Source organism: Elgaria multicarinata, chromosome 17 (assembly GCF_023053635.1).
Source record: "Elgaria multicarinata webbii isolate HBS135686 ecotype San Diego chromosome 17, rElgMul1.1.pri, whole genome shotgun sequence".
Classification (NCBI taxonomy): Eukaryota; Metazoa; Chordata; class Lepidosauria; order Squamata; family Anguidae; genus Elgaria; species Elgaria multicarinata.
In genome coordinates this window covers 13,805,073-13,826,525 of record NC_086187.1, presented here as the reverse complement: position 1 = coordinate 13,826,525, position 21,453 = coordinate 13,805,073, and the positions used below count along the sequence as shown (strand labels likewise).

At 42.0% G+C, this 21,453-nt stretch overlaps 1 protein-coding gene across 2 annotated transcripts in view; it reads right to left on the bottom strand.

Moving 5' to 3' along the window:
* Window positions 1–20,005, bottom strand: part of RAB40C (RAB40C, member RAS oncogene family) — a 41,840-nt gene extending 21,835 nt beyond the window's left edge. For both annotated transcript variants that reach the window (XM_063142993.1, XM_063142992.1), the window contains exons 1-2: window positions 19,938–20,005; window positions 16,902–17,256 (exon numbers count right to left, since the gene is read on the bottom strand). In XM_063142993.1, coding sequence (XP_062999063.1) covers window positions 16,902–17,055 — 154 coding nt within the window. In that variant the 5' untranslated portion in view covers window positions 17,056–17,256; window positions 19,938–20,005. The remainder of the gene's footprint in view (window positions 1–16,901; window positions 17,257–19,937) is intronic.
* Window positions 20,006–21,453: the final 1,448 nt, after the last annotated feature.

The following is a 21,453-nucleotide window of genomic DNA, read 5'->3' as shown; positions in this document are numbered from 1 at the left end:
TTCGAGAGAAACAAAAGGTAACGTTTTTGTGGTGTTACGTTTTTGTAGTCCCAGGCAGAAAAAAAAGAGACTTCTAGAACTTCAAATGGTTTGCCTTACATGTCTGGCTTGCCAGGTTCAGTACTGCAAGCCATAAATCATGCAGATCTAGCTTTGAGCACTAGTTTTCAGTGGAAAATGCAGCTGGACCATACCTCATCCTAATGTGGGTCATAACAGAACTATAATCATTTAAGAGAGAGAGAGAGAGAGAGACAGCAAAAGAAAGTGAAAAGTGAGAATGTATGAGCAAGGGGGGGGGAAATCTAACAATAACCATAATTGCTATTATAGCACACAACAGTGTGTGTAGTTGTTACATTTTATTGTGGTTTCTGATAGTGATGACACTATGGCCCCATTCAGACAACACCATTAAACCTGCTGCTTAAGGGGTTATGGTTAAGCAGCAGGGTTAACAGTGTTGTCTGACATGCGTTTTCCTTAACTAGGTGTCTCCACTAACCACATTATGGCCGGCTTCACTAACCCTGTTCTGCAGCAGGGTTAGCAGCACTAACTTTGGCTTTAAGGTGTCTTATGCGATGCAGCTGTGGTTAAGAGGCCGAAATCATAGAGCTAGAGTATAGAGCAGCCTAAATCGTACAACTGCCCACTCTCTTAGCGCAAGGTCTTATGGGATACGGGGCGGAGTATCTGGACAACTCACGAACTCATCTAACTGCTTTGTGGTTGGCGTGTGGTTAAGGAAACCGGGAACTGGTCAGGGTTAAGGTGTTGTGTGCAAGCGTACAGATTGTGGTAACCACAGAGAAGTATGGTTAAGCTAACAACAGAGACCTCAGTATCGTCTGAACGGACCCTATACATTTTCTGCTTTGATAACTATATAAAGCTGTACATAAATTTGAATAATAAAAATATTGCTTATTTTAAATCTTTTAATAAAATAAACACAATACATGGTAGGCAATTTTAAAAGTTGCAGATTGGTGAGTAGGTCCCACATCTGAATGATTGAAGAATATCAACTTCAAAAGTATAAATTGTTCTGTTCAGTATTATAAAAACCTGTGCTTTCATTGTAGCGACGGTATGAGTTTGCAAGGAGGTTAAGAATATAAAAATGGTCAGAACAAGCTTCACAATATTAGAAGAGAACTCAACAGAGCTCCCAAAACTAGACTAATGAAAAGCAGCTCTGTTGGGACAGATGAAGATTCATCTAGACAGAATCTGGTTTTTAATAGTGGCCAGATGTCCACAGAAAGCCCTCAGTCAGGACAAGAGGACATTTCCTGTTGTTGGTGCCCTCAGTTATCGATTTTCAGTGGAATATTGCCCATGAGTATGAAACAATCATTCAGCCATCATGGCTAAGAACCGTTGACAGACTTCTCCTCCATGAAGTGTCTCTGCCCCTTTTAAAGCCATCTAAGCTAATGGTAATCACTGCGTTATAAGGCAGTGAACTGGGGTATGCTTTCTACTATTTCACAATTCCCTTTTGCCTGTTCATAGTCTGGTGAACCAAGATTTGTGCGACCGAAACACTGAATCACCACTGCAGCGTATGGAAGTCGTATGCCTGGGGCTATTTTCTGTTTCCCTTTGTATGGCTTAAAAAAGTAATAGAAAAAGGAAGTCAGAGTTGGGCCTTAGTTATCCGCCAAAGTTTTTGCTTGCTAGGAAACCACATTGTAGCAACTACATACCTAGAGGACAAGGGTAGGCAAGCAGGCATTTCGCTGAGCCACCAAGGACACTGTTGATACCGTGCTGAAAGTGCTGCATTGGCAACGCCTGGAAAACCAGTCTGAGCTGTTTTCAGCTTAGACCACATTCCAATGCTATAAGTTAAGTTTACAATTAAAGAGGAACTGTTTTGCTAAAACTATTGGTGTACACACTCATTGCAATTTACCAACATGTACCTCAAGTAAAGCAAAAATTATGGGAATAATGCTATGAACACCCAAAACGTCGCTATGTACCCTTGCCATAGCCAAGTAATGGCCTCAGTTCTTGGCAAACTTTCAGACAAGCCTCAATGACAAACAGGACAATGGTAACCTGCAAACGCCCTACACAAAACTGTTTTTATGGTTTGTTTGTAATGTACTTTGACCAATCTGCTGACAATTACCAATATTGTGTTTCATACATTGCCTAACATATGAGGCAATGCAGAGGCACTGCTGACATTGGAAACTCACACAACAACCTTGTGGGGAAATCACTTATGTATTTTTAAGAGATCCAACAGGACAAGAGTTTACCAAAATCTAGACAAACATAGCCTATGTAAAACATTTCTACGCTGCCTTTCCAAGGCTCATGTCAATTTACAAAACTGTTTACACACAATATAAAAATCAAACACAGGAAATGGAGCAGTGCCCCAGAGTAAGAGAATAGACTGGGCTCATTTGCATGCTATGGCTGCCCATGGTTTATTTAAACTCTGTGTGGTCATGAATGAGCAGAAGCGACATGCAAACTTATGGCATCTTGCAAAAGCCACACTTCCCAAGAAGTGGTACATTAGGTACATTATTTGGAGTGACCTAAACTTAGTTTGGGGGTGGCTACATCCCAGTTCCTTATCAATTTTGGGATGCACTGGGTATTAGCGCAAGGGGGCACCATGCTTGAATTTTCCTTATGCCCAAACCAACTCTTCTCCCCCAGAACATCTGAGATCCACAAGTTCAATCGCAGCTTTTAAAGCTCAGCTAAAAACTTTTCTTTTTCCTAAAGCTTTTAAAACCTGATGTTGTTTGGACTCTATACTGTTAGTTTTATCCTACCCTGTGCCTGTTTACCCTACCCAGTGCCTGTTTGCATTCTCTTCCCCTCCTTATTGCTTTACTATGATTTTATTAGAATGTAAGCCTATGCGGCAGGGTCTTGCTATTTACTGTTTTACTCTGTACAGCACCATGTACACTGATGGTGCTATATAAATAAATAAATAAATAAATAAATAAATAAATAAATAAATAAAAAGAAGTCTCTCCCTCCTCATAATTAAGATCAGCATCTGCTGCCTTGCACTATCATGTGGACAAGAAACTCAGCATGGGGTAGCTTCAGGGTTCTCAAACTAGCCTCCCAGAGACCTGCCAAACCATGTCGCTGATGGCTTTTTCAGAAGGGGCTGCCAGAGCTTTCTGTTTAAGAAGGGCATTGGTCGCGGACCACATACTCTATCTGCTACTGGTTTGGGATGTTTCTACACTTATTTGCAATTTCATTTTTAATAGGGGATATTGCAGTCACAATTATGGCCTTAAGCTGCCTCAAACACAGGATGACATGGACATAAATATTCCAACATTTTAACAAAAAGCCACTCCTGCATTTCCATACCCAAAAGCTATCTTCCTAAAAGCAGAGCAGACTAGCGACCCCATTTGACTGAGCAGAGGCCCTACTGTACACTGTCAAGAAGCATGAAACACAGACTTCTATTTAGGTAATAGAAATAAAACACAGTAACTAGGTTTGCAAAAAAGAAGCTCGCTCTTAAAATCAGCAGACTGCTGTTCAAATACCAGACATAATTAGTCCAGAAGGTGCACCATTCCAGGACCCTGGAGGCAGATCTGGGATTGGATGTGGAACCTGCAGATGGCAAAGAATAATAAACCAACAGAGACTCATCTACAAGAGCCTCCAGAGAATATCACTAATGCACTGGGATTCTTGCCTCACAATCCATCTAGTTGTCGCAGGGACACCAACAGCAGCTTTGCCCTTATACAAGGGTTTTGTTCTGTATTGTTAGGGGAGGAGGAAAGGAAAAACAGCAGACATACTGTGGCCATAAGTACATAGAAATATGAATGTTCAAAAGGTCAGCAAGCGTCAGACTTACACAAGATCTGGAAGACGTGACTGAGTATTTGCAGAAGGTTACTAAACCTGGAAGCTAATGACTGTTCTTTGGACCTATTTTAGATATATTACAGACCATCACAAACTATTTGTGTTGTGGGCCACGTGTCTGAACAGCACACCCACACAAGTGCCACTATTCTATGCAAGTGCGTATATGTTAATCTTCCTACATTTCTGTAAATATATTCTTAGAACAGCATAATTCACATATTAAACAGCTGCAAATCTGTGTCTTCCACTTATTCCATGGCTTGACAAGCTGCAGCCAATGCTGGCTTCCCAGGGAGGAGCATATCTGTATGACACGCACATTTAAACATGGGTGCCATATTCACATTTAACTTTAAAAAAACACCAAGTGGTGGATATTCAGAGGTACCAATATTTCAGAAAGCTACCTTTTAAAGGAAAAAGTTTACCAGCTTATAGAGACCTTGGATATGAAGCAGTAAGAAAGACAATTGAGTAGTGGTTAGTTTATTAACTGCATTTTTGAGATGAGAAAATTAACTAGATATAGAAACCATTAAAGTGTAGGACCATACAAATCAGCTGATCCAGGTGACATACTGAGAGCTGTCTGGCTGTATTTCCTTATCACCAGATACGCCACCATAAGAAACTAAGACACTGGCCAAGAAAGAGATTTGGTTATCGCTGTTAATGAGGAATGCCCACTGAAATAGTTACCTTCTACTTATTAAAATGGAAGAAAAGACATTTCAAATGACTGGATTGGGAAAGGAAAAGAGAGCAAACAGAATATAATATAAAGCAGGACAGAATATAAACCAAGGAAGGGAAGAGAGACGTCAAGTGACTAGTGATACAAACCTCACAGTATGAAGTATAAAGCATAGGCTACACAAAGAGGTTTAAGTGTATCTATACATGCTGCAGAATTTGGTGGGAATGAGATGTAGAATGGACTCTCTCTACAGGCTGTGCATAATGCGCCTTGCAAATATTTTCTAACACAACACATTGCCTAATGTTGATTTTTGTTGCTATTTGCAGGAAGCCACTAACATAAGGGACCATGCAACACTGTGATCACTGACCTGCAGACTGAAGTATTTGAACCTGTTCTATTGCCTCATTTTTCTAGGACAGGTTGGAGTCCATTAGGTTCAGTTGCTTTAGTACTGCCCAGCCACGCTCCAGCTATAGCTCTCACTCCAGTTCCATCTCTCACACCAGGTGCGGATCATGGACACAACTCCCCTACCACCATAGGTCTTTAAAAAACCCAAAAAAACTACAGAGTGTCTAGAATTGCTTCAAAGCAAAGTGTTTGGTCCAGCTGCATCTTTATTTCCCCAGAATTTGTTTCTGTGGTATGAGTTTTTTGTTACTGACTACACCCCATGCAGCTATTTTGTGATGGCACCTATAGCATTCTCAATATTATAAATGTGTCCATTAGTGAAAAAAGGTTCGGGACCCCCTAGTCCATAAAACCAGCAGTCATATGCTAAGGAAAGTACATTAATAATAAACAGGTCCATCTTATGACCAGAAAGCATCTTCATGAATACAAATGAGTATATATAATCAAACATTATCATTACTTATACATTTGGATTTTATTATACAGAAAGGGATGGACTCATTTTAACAACTTTTTCACAAAAAGAGTATTGTGGAATTTCTAACACTTGTCTAGATACAAACCCCCTCCAAAAAAACACAAAAATTAGTGCACATTGGGGTTAGAAACAAGGGATAAAGCAAGTAACAAATTAGATTTAACATTTGCCACACAGAATCTGCTACTCTGAAATCATATTTCAGATAGTCATTTGGGACGCATTCTCCTACATAATAACTATTCTACAAGGAAATGGATGCTGCAACATATGGGCTATAAAAAGATGTTTGTTCCCTATGGAACTTGAAACAGGATTTACTTAGAACAACAGGAAGCTGCTACTACAGTGACATGGACATGCAGAGATTTGCCATTTTATTAGAGAAATGGTTTAAGGATACCTCAAAAGATTCTAATTACAACACTCCCTGAGATGGTTTAGTAATTCTCTTTGTAGTTGGCTTTTGTCTTCATGAGGTTCCACAGATTATGAAATGAAACCCAAGGAGGACTGGCTGCCTATCCACCCTGCATCTTTAATATATTGCTCACACTTTTCTTTGCTAATTAGGGCCTATTCACACCTTTAAATAACTAGGGTCAATGAACACACAATGACATAGTATTCAATGGTCAACAGAGAACAACAACAAAGGAAGATACAAACAACAATTAGCCTAGAAGGCTATAGGGAAGTATTTTCCAGAATCTTGCAGCATAGGGAACCCGCCCAGTAGTTAAAGCTTTCATAGGTGCCAGTGGAGGCTTTTTCAGAAGACAGAAGTGACTACAGGTCTGTATATCCTGGAAGTTATTCACCCATAGAAGTGTCAATGAAATTGCGCCAATCCGTTTCAGGTCTTCTGGTCTTGCTATCTATGAAACCACATTTACCCCAAGAGAGTTTCCAGCAGATTTTCCTTCGTAGCACCAGAAAAAGACTTCCAACATTTCTCTTCACCCAAACACAGGCATACCACATTCAAGAGGGTCAATGGCGATAAACATCTCCCTCCAATCTTCTTCCTCACAGAGTAGATGGGCTGGGGCCCACCCCTTCTAGCAGCCGAACACACTGCTACAGTTCTTTATAAAAAATGCAGCTGCTTGGGAACATTTTAGACTTCCAGCTGCTGAACCATGAGAAAAGTGGCTCAAGTTCTTTAGTATTTCCCCAACAGCTAGCTTCCTCAAAGTACATGACTGCTGTAGGGGGAGAAGGGGTTAAACAGCCCCATCTGGTCTGTTCCTTTTCATAATGCTCCCAAGGCTCTTTAATCCACATGCAGCACTTATTTATTTATTTATTACATTTTTATACCGCCCAATAGCCGAAGCTCTCTGGGCGGTTCACAAAAAGCTCTCTGGGCGGTTCACTTGTATACCCCATAGGAGTTCTACTCCATAGGAGGCTCAAGTCACAGATTGGGGCAATGGGTACAATTTACAGCCTTAGTGCCCATCCTTCAGGTACAAGGTCCATTTAATCCCACAGTTACAGCTACATGCCATGCTTGGAAGTTCAGTAAACCAAATTTCCTCTCTGGTAGGTCTAAGCTGATTGGGGAAGGTGCTATTAAATCTTCTTAAATACTTTCCTCACAGTGTGTGGCTGGGACAGGAAGTCTTTCTGTCCGTCCCGTCCCGTCCCCCGCACCCCCACCCCGCATCCTCTGAAGGGGAACCACCAAGGAGCACAACATTTCTGGGAAGACACAAACTATACATATATAGATTTCCCTTATGGACGTCAGGTTGAGGTTGCAAAGGATAGCACACATCTGACTGCTCTGGTATCTAAACAGCTTTTTGAAAACCGCAAGAATACATACTGCCTGTGAAAGCCTCCAGCTAGCAGAATTTCCTTCTTATCAAGAAGGAAAGAAGCCATTAAAGAAAATATACACAGGAAAGCAGGATTCTGGAAGTCTGAAGTTGGAAATAGGGATCTACACGCTTGAATAAAAGTGACTGAAACTGCAACCATCAAAAATACAGTACTGAAAGATAGCGATTAATCAATAAATCTGTCACATCACCATAAAGCATTTAATTTTCTTTAATACCACAAGAAATTGCATGTATTCTTTCAAGCCTCTTTCCACAGTCACAAGGGCTAAAGACAAGGCAGTGGAATTAAAGGAAGCCAACTTCTGCCCTCATGACAATAGACAGTCCTACCTTTGCAGTCTCTGAAAGGTGGTGGTACTACACCCCTGCTTTATTTAATTCTATTTATATTCTTCATAAAAATCCCAGGACAAGTAACAATGTTATAACAAAACATTGAGGGGAACAGGCTGTGCACCTTGTGCCAACACTGAACTGAATACACTTTCAAATCCTTTTGAAACGCAGCAGGCTGATGTGCCCCAAGACTGAATTTTAAAAGGACTCTAGGGTGGTTAGGGGCACACAAAAAGTTAAGAATCAGGAAAGAATGACAATGTAGAACAAGCTAACAATAGACATAATTTGAGACTGCCAACTTTTAAAATGGTTATTGTCAACGCTACTGGAAATAGAAAAGTTCATCATGCAAAAATATACCTTTGTGTAAGCATACACACAGTTGTTAATTGCACTCTACTGGGAATAGATTTTTACATGCTCTGTCATGTGACCATTGTATTAGGATGCTGAACTCAATTTTCATACCAAAATATGAAAAAACAAAAAAATACCTCTTATGATATTGTTTGGTGCCAACTAATGTGCTTTAAGCTACTGTTGATCTAGGCAACATGCTCAAGATTACTTTCCAAAATGTTTGGCAAGGAAAACTTCTTTCCATCAGTATATGCAGTATTTTGAGCTCTTAATTAGTGACTTGATATGTATGCTGAACTTTATCAGGAAAAATCAACAACTAGAAAGGCCTAGCGTACTATACTTCAGCCTTCCCCAACCAGGTTGAGGGAGGCTGCTATGGTTTTTACCATATAGCCCATATCCAAGATCACCTGAAGAAAAGATTAAGTAATTGGTCACCAATTTCCCCTGACTTCGCAGGATGGGAACAAGACTAGCAAGATCTTCAACTTTCGGCTTGAAGTAAGAACAACAATCTTGATGTCAAATATTCTTTGGCTGGAAAGAACAAGAACTTTGATGGGAGACCATTTGGCATAGGTCGACCAGCTTTTTCATAACCTAGGCCAGGAATGTATATGGGACAGAGGTTAAAATAAAGTTTCTCTAGGGAGCAGACACACACAATTGTCTTCTACACTCAGATTACAGATGGAGTCAGCACCGGGCATTGCTGGGCACCTGCCAGCGCTCTAGCAGGGCCCACCTGCCTACACTTCCTTAAAAGAACATTCTGGCCTGGCATTTCTAGCCATGCTGGGTGGCTGAGCCTAGCTGAAATTTAAATGCTCCTAAATGCCAGGGAACAATGCTACATTTGGGGGAAATTAAGATGTGACTAGGCCAAATGCCCAGTGTACTCTTATTGCCACAGCCAAATAAGCCCAGTGTACTCTTATTGCCACAGCCAAATAAGCCAATAAAGACAAGGGACCCCAGGGACTTTGTCCAGGGGCCTTTCAAATCTGGAGCTGGTCCCCCATATTAAATACCAGACATTTTATTGCATTATTTTATTTAACAGCATAACTGAGAACAAGCATGCACAGAAACAGAATCCCGGTAAGTCTTAAGGGTTGTAAAATGCTTGTTGAGCTCAAGAACACATCCTTACATAGAGATAATAGTGTGCAACAGAACAAGTGACACACCCCTCAAGTTAACCTTAGAGGACCACCTAGAGTTAAGTCAATGTCTCTTTACAGTGATAGCATACAAGAATCAGAGTTAGAGGATGCTGGAAAGTAGAGAATTAGGTCGGGATGCTTTTAAAGGAATGGTGCTTTTGCATAAGAAAGAAACATGAAGGTAGTAAAAGGAAGATGAGAGAGCCAAGGCACAGAAATCAGGCTTGAGCTGAAGATTCTTTAGCTATTATGTCAAAGCCAGCCAAGCTAGATGGGAGATAAACATTTCCTTGAAGGGTCTGCTATTCGTAAAGGAGGAATTGCCTTCGTGTCACTATTGTTTTAAGAGAAGATTCTTAGGGATGTCCTCTATGTTGTTCCACTGAAGCATTCCCTGTTGATTCATTTCTCAGCTATGTGAAAATCTAGACAGCAGGACTTAATTTACAATCTTTTGCCCCACTTTGTCACACACTGGAGTGTTGAAATATCCTTGCCAATAACAAAGACCTCTAGCAAAGACCAAGGGACACATCTTCAAACCATTCATATTGTAAATTTAATCTACTCACCTATGCCTCCAAGCAGGTTTTCATTTAGCACTTACCATCTTAATGGGGTGGTGCTTACAAAATGTGGCAAAAGAGGAACTTTGTTCAAAGACCTTGGGAAATTAGTTAAGTGATAGATTCCTTCTGTTTAGAAACAGTGATTTTATACAGACCAGGAAAAGTATTGCAAATTGCTCTGCCAGCCCTGCATGTTATCCATAAAGACCTTAAATAGCCTTAAACCTGGCCTGTCTGAACCTGTCATTCTTCATCCAAGGCCCTCCTCCCCCATGTTCCCCAATATCTGAAGTTAGGTGGGTAACTGATGAAGAGGGGGCTTCTCAGTAGCAGGAAATCAGATATAGAATACCCTTGGCCAGAGAATCTCACTTGGTGCAAGATTTGATATACTTTTAGCAGCAGGCAAAAAACAGCCCTTTATTCAGAAATGTGAGGACTGGAAACTTATTTTATTTTTAACCGATTGACCAAAATTCAGTGGGGAGCATCTGCTGTTCAGATGAAATCCTCAGCATTTCCAGATAGAGCTGGGAAAGAAACCTGCTTGAAATCACGGAGAGCCGCTGCCAGTCAGTGCAGATGAGGGGTCCCCAACCTTTTTGGACTGGTGGACACATTTGGGAATTTGAGAAACCACTGTGGGCACCCCTCCCCCAAATGGCTCCATGAGGCTGCTATGGAAACCTGGCTAGTCAAAAGACCAAGTAATTCACCCAAGAAATTGAGTACAAGCAGAGGAAGGGTCTGAACTTGAAAGCCAATCCTCATATTTGACTGTACAGAAGAATAACAAAATACCCATTTAAGGTTGCAATCCTACTGCATATTTACATGGAACTCTGTGGGGATTACTTCTGAGTAGGCCTACACAGGATTGCTCTGCTTATCCTATACACACACACACACTTACCCCAGCCCCAAAGGAAAGGAGGAAAGCATTTTTCCCCCTACTTCGACTGCAGGCTCATCAAACTCTGTCCCCCACCTGGAACTCCTACCTCTGTCATCAGAGCCTTTATCTGGGAAGGTGCTCTGTACGAGACTGTGTGAAGAATGAGAGATGGCTTGGAAGGGAGAGAAAAAGAGCAAGAGTAGGAGCTAGGAGGAGGAAGAAAGAGCAAGATAAAAGAGCAAGGGTGAAGGCTAGGAGGAGGGAGAAACAGTGAGGCAAAGAGGTGGGGGAGAGAAATAGTGAGACTCGACACTGGGACAAAGAGGGGAAATAGCAAGGAAAGGGATAGAGGGAAGAGATAGCAAGGCTCGGGGGAGGATGAAACAGCAATTTAAAGAGGGGTGTGTGTGGAGGGGTGAGAAATAGTGAGGCCAGAGACAGAGAGTGCAGAGAAAATTGAGATAAAAACTGAACTGGAGACAAGGAGCAAGCTAGAGGCTAGAAAGAGAAAAAGAAGGCGACTAGGAACAGTGAAGGGAGAGAAATCGTGATTGCGGGAGAGAAATAATGAGGCCAGGGACTGAGGGTGGAGAGAGCGCAAAGTGTAAAGCTCTGTATTAGCAGAAGATGGGGCAGGCCAGGAAGCAAAACTCTTTCCTTCTCTTCTTGCCCACCAAACAGCTGAACAGCCGCAAGTTCAAGAACAGGTAGGAGAACCTGGCACCCTACCATTTTTCAAGGCTTTTATTAAGGGAGCCAGGCACCACTTTGGGGACTCTTGGTGCAGACAATTCCAAACTAGATGGACTAGTAGTCTGGCTCTGTATAAAGCAATTCCTGGTGTTTCTACCAGTGATCTCTTCTCTAGTAACCAACATCAGCTTTCCTCAATAATCCAGATAGAAAGAGAGAGAGAGAAGCATTTTGAAGCCTGCAGAGGAGAAAAGCATGACACATTTATGATCTCTGCTCTGTATTAATTCTTAGCAGAGGCTGAACCCCTTGTCATATGGCTGCACTGACACTTGTGCCTGTTGTCAAACCATCCAGAGAAGAGAATGATTTCACATGACTCATCCATTTACTATGCACACGAAACAGAGCACTAAATCAAAATGAATTAAGTGAATATGATTTATTGCAGTAGTTAAGAGTAAATAAGAGGGTTGGATTTATGACACATCATGCTACTCTTTCTCACAAGCAACCTGCCTCCAACTAAAAGCCACACTTGCAATGGCTCCTCAGAATGGCTTTGCATATGCCAGCAGGAAGCCCTTTATCAAGGATGGGCTGGCTATTCATGGAGTGTGATCTATGCATAAACCCTTCAGCATGTCCTGTGCACATCTGATCCAAATGAAATATAAAGGAGTATGCTCAAAGAAGGGGTTGTGGTAGTGTCAGAGGGACCAGATTTTAAACTCTGCTACTACTGCTTTCCAGGCCTTCAAGAATGTCATCACTAACGTTCATGATCCAGAGCCAAGTGATGCAAGATGAGTATTGCAATTTTTTCTTCCTGGAGTCTCAGCAATACTTGCAAAAGAGCAACGGCTCAGAGCCAGGAGAAACCACACACTGCAATATAAGTAATGAGAAGACGACAAAGAGCACACAAAGCAAGCTCAAGAAATTGAACACTGTTTTAACATAACAGGCTAATTCTTCATGACACAGCATGGCCTTATCAATAGGCAGCAAATATCAGTTGTGCGTGAAGAGGGATGTTTGATTCTCAGTAAGAGCCCTCCACCTCCAAAAACAGAACGCTAAACTACCAACTTTCTACTTCTGTTCATACAAAAATACAAAAGAAACAAAATCATAACGGTCCTCAGGACAGATCCTGCACTTTGGGAATGCCTCTGGGCGGCCCAAAACAGGACCTTGAAGGCAATAGCTCTCACCTATTGTAGCTCTCCAGCAACATTTTCCTCCTAAATATGCAGAAACACCAAGGCAAGCTTTGTTTTATTTTTAAGAATTAAAAAAGCAAAACATCCATCTTATAAATGAGAGGTTTCATGATAAAACCTACACTTTCTACACAGCTCCTTACAAAGGTAGGCTTAGCAAAAGATGCCAGACACCTCTTAAAATCGAAAGTACTGTTATTTTTCCAAAACTGATATTTATGTTATTGTGAGCAGTTTCGTGATTTTTCAAAACTGCCCTCTAGAACAGTCCTGGGATTGGAATGAACAGGATTAAAGAAGAGAAATAAATGGATGGCAAAAAAGAACAGCTGCTTGTAATGGGAATTAGAACGTGTTTTAGCAGTTTCTAGACTTTTGCGCAAGAGTCTTGGCATAACATTTCAATTTTGTGGTTTGGAAACAGCATTACAAGCCTATCAAGCTTAAGACTAAGAAGGAAATGGAGCATTTTACTGCGAGGTTGCTAGTTCAAAAGCTAGCAGCACTGACCAGAGATAAAGGCTAACTGCCAATGAATAAAGAGCAGCTAATAAGTACATCAGACCAGCCATACTTAATCAGCATTCCTCAACCTAGTGCCTTCCATGTCAGTCGTACTAAAACTCTCACTGTCCCCAGCCAGTATGGATGTTTGGGGCTTATATAGTCCAGAATCTTGTTTCACACGGTGACTACACAAAAAACAGGTGTTGGCCTTAACCACAAACAGTATATTAGAAAACCAAGGAGGTTAAGGTGATAGGTTTCAACAATTTTTATAGAAAAATAAGATGAAATATACAATCAAGACTATAGAGCACTCACAATATACAATACATTACACATTTAAAAATACAATAAAAAGTGCTTCACAAGCTTGCTAGGCTTGGCCAGACGCGAGGTCTTCTTCAATGGCCAGTTACACGGCTGATCCACAGTCAAAGAAGTAACTGCAAAATAGGGGCTGATGAAAAGTTTTCAGGAGTACAAAATTCAATATACGTCACTCCCTAATAGCTTTTTAGCGGCCTCTTAGTGGAAATGCGTCTGGCCAAGCCTAGCAAGCTTGTGAAGCACTTTTTCTTGTATTTTTAAATGTGTAATGTATTGTATATTGTAAGTGCTCTATAGTCTTGATTGTATATTTCATCTTATTTTTCTATAAAAAATTGTTGAAATCTATCACCTTAACCTCCTTGGTTTTCTAAATCACACAGTGACTAACCAGATACCTCTGAAAAGCCCCAAAGCAGGGTGAAAGCAAGAGCTCTCTCCTGCTGATGTTCCCCAAGAACCTACTGCTGATCCTAGAGCAGAATATCGTCATCATGACTAGTAACCCCCTACACCCATATTCTCCATGGATTTCTCTAATCCCTTTTAAAGGGAACTAGATTTGTGGCCATTACCACCTCTATAAGAATACAAGTCCCCCAAAGCAAGTATGAAAGGTTGCATTGTCACTTCAGTTTTACCAAATGTGTTTTTTTTAAAAGAGAATTTAAGTTCCGTGAAAAGTCTGATAACCTGAAGTATATAGTTCAGATCTGTGGAACCCAAACAGGCAATTTATTTCAAGCACGCTTGCCCGTCCAATTTGAGTTGTTTTCTTGGTTATTTTGAATATTAATATTTACTGCTTACATGTATTGCATTTCTCAACGCACTGTACAAAATACAACAAAACAAAACAGGGACAGGCGCTGCCCTCAGGATTTTAATCTAAAATAGCACCAACATAGATAAGCAAGTCAGGAAGTGATAAGGAAATGTAGCTGTGTTTGTGTTAGAGGTGGAGGAATTTGTGTGATCAGAAAGTTGAAGAGTTGCCAACTGACGATGCATTAAAATTCCTAATATAGCACTAACCCAATAAAGCATCAAATACAGAACTAAAGTGCTAAGCTGAACATCTTGCACTGACTTTCAGAGAAACTGCAGGTCCCAGTTCCTGTCAGAAGTAGGGTATTCAGTTCAACTGGATATTTCTTAGAGTTGCTTAATTCTATATTTAACTATATTTACAGTTGAAGACTGAAAATGCCAGGAATTTCTTTTGAGTACCAGAACTGAATGGAGCTCAGTCTTTCCACATAAGAATCCTCGCCAGATCCCTACCAATCTACTGTAAATTACCCAGAGGTCTACCAGTAGATCCCAATCTACCTTCAAACACCCCTATTTTAGATAGCTACTGTTCCATTCCAGATTACAGTGTTCTTCATTTGTCTTATGTTTTTAGTTTTTTTTAAGTTGTTTTTGCTTCTGATTATATAACATCTGCATAAATGATATAACTGCAATGGTATCATTTTACTGGGAAGTGGTCTATACTTTTGAGAAATAAGTAATCTATGCTGCCAAAGTGTGTTTATGACATTTGCATTAAGTCTTTTGTCCATTACCAGTTGATCATGAATACTGTTCCACATAGAATTGCTGAGTTGGAAGGAACCACAAGAATCATCTAGTCCAACCCTCTGCAATGTGCAAGAAAACCAATTCAACCATCCATGAGGTTGCTGTCCAGCCTCTTCTTAAAAACCTCCAGAGATGAAGAACGTGCAACCTCTGTCGGTAGACTGTTCCAATGTTGTACATATCTTACTATCAGGAAGTTTTTCCTTATATTTAATTGGAATCTAAGTAGCTGTAACTTATACCCATTATTTCGGGTCCTAATTTCTGTGGCCATGGAAAATAGTTCTTGGCCATCTTCCCTGTGGCACCCTTTTATGTATCTGAACACTGCTAACATGTCTCCCCTCAGTCTCCTTTTCTCCAGACTGAACATCCCAAGTTCCTTTAGCCTGGCCTCATGGGGCATGTTGTCATGTCCCTGTATCATCTTTGTTGCCTTCCTCTGTACCTGTTCTAAGCTATCTATGTCCTTCTGGAAATGTGCTGCACAGAATCTTACAAAATACTCCAAGTGTGGTCTCACTAGTGCTGAGCAGAGAGGAAAAATCCTTCCTTCCTTACGCTGCTGCTCCCATTTACAGAACTTAGGCAGTCACTGGAATAGTGCATTTTTGCAGTAAAGGTCAATGAAGTCAAAACGCCACCAAATTCTCCAGCTTACACTTCATGTGACAGCAGCAAGCCAGCTGTTTAAGCCTAGGTCTGTCCCAAACACATTCTAATAAAGGGTGCCCCATTTTTAGAATGAAGGAAGTGCATGAACATAGGGTGCTAACTACTCCTGCTGCATACCTCCCTGCTATCCTAGCTTACCTTTGTAGTTCCTTTTCTACTCAGTTCACAATACCAGAAACGAGCTTGGCTGGAGAAAACACATAGGGGCAGGGGTGGGGAAGAGAAGAGAGGCTAGGAGGTGGTAAAAGCAGAATGCACAGTGTAGTGTCACTTGCCTGTGCATCCATTTTACTCTGAGTTTGGGCAGGCACACGCTTAATTGAACAGGTCTGCTTTCATCATGCATAGTTTGAGATTCCTTGACTTTTGCTTTCAGAGTAGGTGTCAGGTGCCAAGTTTTAAAGCTCCAAGTCCAAAGCTGGTGCAAGAACTTGCTTTCTGCTGTCAAGCCCCTGGGGCCATGATTCTGAGTTTAAGATGGCTAGCGCCATGACAGATTGCAAAATCGCCACAGGACATGGACCCTGCCAGGCAGCATTACATTTTAACTACCGTGGAAAGATGCAGGGGAAAGTGCGGCGCTAGATCTTGGCTCTTAATTATAGTCTTGCGACACAACTGTTAATGGTCTGTCAGGCTTTTCATTAAAAAAAAGGTTTTTATTTGTGCAGAAGGCAGACTAATTTAGCTCTGCACTCCTTGTGGCCAAGTCAGAAATGGTATATACTTGAGTTGTTCCTTACACTTCTGAACATTACTTTTCAAACATAATCAGTTTTTAAATTACACCCCCAACTGATGCCCTACAAAGTAGGATATCATTCTCCTTTTCCAACCACCAGAAATCTGAAGAACACAAAGTGGAGCGCTTCTGAGCTGCCTTTTTAACACTGCAGTGTCTGCTATTCTAAGTGAACATTTCAAAGTACACCAACACAATTATCCAATCTTTTCTCCTACACAATAGCAGGAGGCAAATTTTCAAACCTTCACATTCACACTAATGTGACACCGTTGAGTTGAATAATCTTTTTCTCTTTAAAACAGAATAGCATTTTTTCTCTTCTAGTCAGTTTCTGCAATATGTTATTTTCCAAGGTATGTAGGCCAACCTGCTTAAGACACAACACTACATCCTACAAATGAGAGACTCAACACCTGTAATTAGTGCAAGATACTGGCTAAAATACTTTTATCCAAAATGCTTACCGTTGCTGTAGGCATAAGGAGATTCCGATGCTCCATCCTGAAGGCTCTCCAGGATTTCTCCCTTGCCCACATCACTGTCTCCCACCAACAAGAATTTGAGCAGATAATCATAGCTCTTCACAGGGCTGCCCTGGGTTCCCATTCTCCCTCTCATTAGTGAAGAGGTGCAATCCGCATACTAAACACACAGCCAGACTGGAAGACGCACAAGATACCAAAGTTTCAGAGGCAATCTTGGGAGAACTAGTACAGCTATGTCCTTCCAAAGGCAAGCACAAAGCACAGATGAATGATTCTTCTCACAGCAGGCTCTCCATCCTTTGTGAATAATCTTCTCACAAAATATGCAGGGATCCTGAAGGGGAGGGGAAATAAAAGATGGCCTAGTTACTTTGTGCATTTTTGCCTGATTGTTTAGAAGGTGTGAAATGCAAACAGTTTAAAATTCGCTGAGCTGTCAAATGCTGTATCCTTATCCACACACAAACACACACCTCAATTGTGGGGAGACCAGTGACTGCACAAACACTTGCATAAGCCCATCCATCACCTTAGTGGTGATGGGTTCATCTAGCCTGAAAGAGGTTACTCCTGATATAAACTAAACACTGAGGCCTACTGCATACAAGCGTAGACGCTCCCTGATAAAGGAAGAGATCTTTCATGGATTCACCTCCTCTTGTAAAATCTAATTGCAATTTGTATACACAGAAATGCACAAGCAGATCTCAAACATAATACACTTTTATTCAACCCTTTCTCTAGATCACATGCTCACATCTTTTGAGAACCCAGGAGTATGTATATTAAGAGAGAAATCAGGTCTTGTTAGATTTAAATTGCTAGATCAATGAAGGGTAATTAGAATTCATAAGGCATCCTGCAATATTGATATTTCCATTTCATTGTTCATTTCCTCATTCCTCCTACCCTATCTCTTGGAGATGCAGCTATCTTCCTTCATAAGTCATTCAAACTCCCCACTTAAATTAGAGAAGGATGCTTCCCAAAGGAGGGGATATTCAATGGATAACTAATTTGTGTGACTACACCCAGAAACATTACAGCTATACTTTTTGTACTTATAAACAATAGTTAAATATTGATAAAAGGATGAATTGCTTCCACCCTTTCAGTGTTAAGCTTACTGAGCGTAGCAAGATTATAAATCATGTCAACCATTGCAACTACGGGAACAGGAGGTGGTTCAAGATTAATTAAAAAAGAGCAGAAGGGTGTGAAAGTGTGTGTATCATGCCAAGATAGGTCCAGAAATGGGAAAAGGATGAAGGTGGAGCACACATACGAAGGTATAGACAAAGGTGTAAAGCCATGGTGATTGGAAGGAGTGTGATGAGAGGAGGATCACACCAAAATAAGGTGCAACATTCATAGCCCAGCCTTAGGAATGAAGAAAGGGACAACAGAAGGTGAATTAAGAAAGTTGAGATGTAACTAATTTGCTGACAGCTCTTTGTATATTTTAACCATCCCTCTTGGCTAAATAATGGGTTTCCCCCCCTACAACTTTTAATGCAAATTTATGGAAAAGATGAGGATTCAGATATGTGCTGCGATTGCTAGAATGAATCTAGGTGCAATCTAGCTTTAAAATGCTATCCTACAAAAGATTCAGGTGTGTATATGGATGGGGAGTCTATAGAAGCTATGTAAGAGAAATCATAACAGAAGTTACATTGAATAGGGGTCAAAAAGGGAGCCCAGACACAAGAGAAAGGCACAACACACATGGCAAAAGCAGCAAGGCTAGAGGATGAGGAAAGGGTGTCATTTAAAATAGATTGTTTTTATTAATAATATTGTTATTGTTTATTATTAATATTGTTGTTGTTAGACACTCTTCCCTCACCCTTCTTCAATAATAACAATAAACATAACACCTGTATGGTGCTTTTAAGTGTTGAAAGCGCTTCACGTGCATTATCTACTCCTGACAACAACCTTATGAGTTAAGTCGGAATTATTACACCCATGTTGCAGGAGAAAGCTGGGGCTGAGAGAGAATGGTTTTCTAAGGGACAGTTAATGCACGCAGCACAATCAAAATTTGCACCATGGGCTTCCTGCTTCTTAGTTGCTATATTACACCAGCTCTTGTGATGGTCCCCCACTTCTCTCACACACACAATTCACACATGCATATACTTCACTTGACACGTGCAACATCAAGCGATGACTTGCACCTCTAGAACAACCAACCCAGCTCCTGCACAGTATTCCTTTGAATAGCAACATATAAGCGGGGAAGGGAAATGCTTAAAAAGGAGGTTCTGGCATGGTCTCACAAAGCAGATTTATCGCTTGGACATCGCTTTGCGTCCTTCAATTCTCGAGGGGGAGAGAAATGGAAAAGGCGTGTCGTCCCTTCTCCACGGGGAGAGGTACCAGTTCACACATTCAAACAGTCCAGCGATGCAAAAGCAAATCAGCAACTCTCTCTCTCTCTCTCTCTCTCTCTCTCTCTGCAAGCAAGGAAAGGAGAGATAAACAAACAACGCCACCCGGGAAGCAGCTCTCTCTCTCTCTCTCGTCCTCCCCCACAACGAATGATGAGGTGACCCGCGTGACGCGCGCACGTGTGAATCACCCTCCCCCCCCGACGCGAGTCAAGGGTGCAAACTCGGAAATAGAGCGCGAGAGAGAGCGTGCATGCGTGTGTATATTAGGGAAAGGGGGCGAGGAGGAGGAGGGAGCAAGAGAGAAAACACACTTCGGGAGCCGAGTGCGAAGGAAGCAGGCCTCAAAAACCGAGGCTGCGAGGCGGAGGGGGGTCGCTCAATACATTTGGGGGCGGGGAGGGGAGGGATGACAAAGGGGGCAAAGGAGCAGGGAGGGGGGACGACCCCCTCGCCGAGGTGTGGCGATGCGGGGTCCATGGGGTGGAAGAAACGCGACCCGACCCTCTCCCCGCAGGAACGGCGTCGTCGTCAAGAGGCTGGTTGTGAGGTAAAAGCTGAGGCAGGAGGAAGCGAGCGAAGGCCTCATGCCGTCGTCGTCGTCGCACCGGCGACTCACCTTCCTTCGGCCGCTGAGGCGACTCGCTCCGGGCTGCTGCGTCTTCGGCGTCGCTGCCGCGGCTGCCACCTCCTCGGGACTAGAAGGCGAGCGCCACAGGCCTCCCCTTTCTCGGGCCGCCCGCCCAGCGACAACGCCGCAGCCGCGCCATAGGCTCCCGCGCGCGTCAGTCCACCCTCCTCCCCTATAGTTTTGCTCCTTCCCGCCCCATCAAGGCGGCGCGTCCTATCACGAGCCAAGGGCGGGGCCTCCGAAAGCTTCCCATCGCTTTCTCTTCAAGACCTTTTACACAAGGGGAAGGGAGGGGGAGAAAGACTACTCGTCCCGGCATGCAGCGCGTCGACTCCGTTCGCCGACGGCGGGGGTCCGAGTTAGCGCAAAGCATGCTGGGAGGGGTAGTGCGTTTGAGTGAAAAGGAGACCTCTCACCCGTTGCGCTGAGGTGGGGTTGGGTTAGCCGGAGCTTGAGAGCGGTGGAAGAGAGGGGGATTTCTGCTAGGGCTTCAAGAGGAAATCCAGGCTTTGAAAGAGTGTAATCCTATACGTGTTTAGAAAAGAAAAAGTCCTACAATTCCCAGCATGCCCCAGCCATCATGGGGCATGCTGGGAGTTGTAGGACTTTTTCTGTCTAAACATGCAATAGGATAGTGCCCTCAGAGCAATAAAAATAAGAGTCTTGTGCAGCACTTTAAAGACTAACAGATTTACTATGGCATCGGCTTTTGTGGAATATAACATTTAATCAGATGTTATATTTATTATGTATTTGTTTACTGAATTTCTATACCGCCTTTCTGGAACCAACTAAGGCGGTTTAGAAAAGGTTTGAAATCTATCTATATAAATAAATATGTAAATGTTCGTTCGAAACAGACGTTATATCTCCGAAAGTTCTTCACCGATTGCTTTGAAATTTTGACACAACGTTGCATTTGAATACGCGAGCGTTGTTATGTAACTATGTTCTATATGGGGTCAAAGGTTTGTCTTAAAATCGAAGAAATAGGCCTCCTCAAAACCAGTCCTGCTGATCATTGTGACATCGCCAACCAGTAAGCCAATCCACTGCCTCTGCCTTTTCTCCTATTTGCTCTTATAGGTCATTGTGACATCGCCAACCAGTAGGCCAATCCACTGCCTCTGCCTCCTCTCCTATTTGCATGTTCTCTCACAATTGGCTGAGTGAATATAGATGTCACACCTGTGACAGTTACACATTCTGAAGAAAGGTAACTGCCAGGAGTTTCCACTAACCTCCTCACCGTAAAAACATCCTTTTTAAAAAACCAAACAGTAGGCCAATCCACTGCCTCTGCCTCCTCTCCTATTTGCTCTTATAGGTCATAGAAGCAACAATCTTGACAGGACCTTTCAAAGGTGAAGATGTCCTCATTACTCGCATTCCTATGATTCCAACAGATATGCCATTTCAATTTAAGAGATTGCAATTCCCAATTCGATTGGCGTTTGCAATCACCATCAACAAAGCTCAGGGCCAATCTTTAGAATTGTGCGGT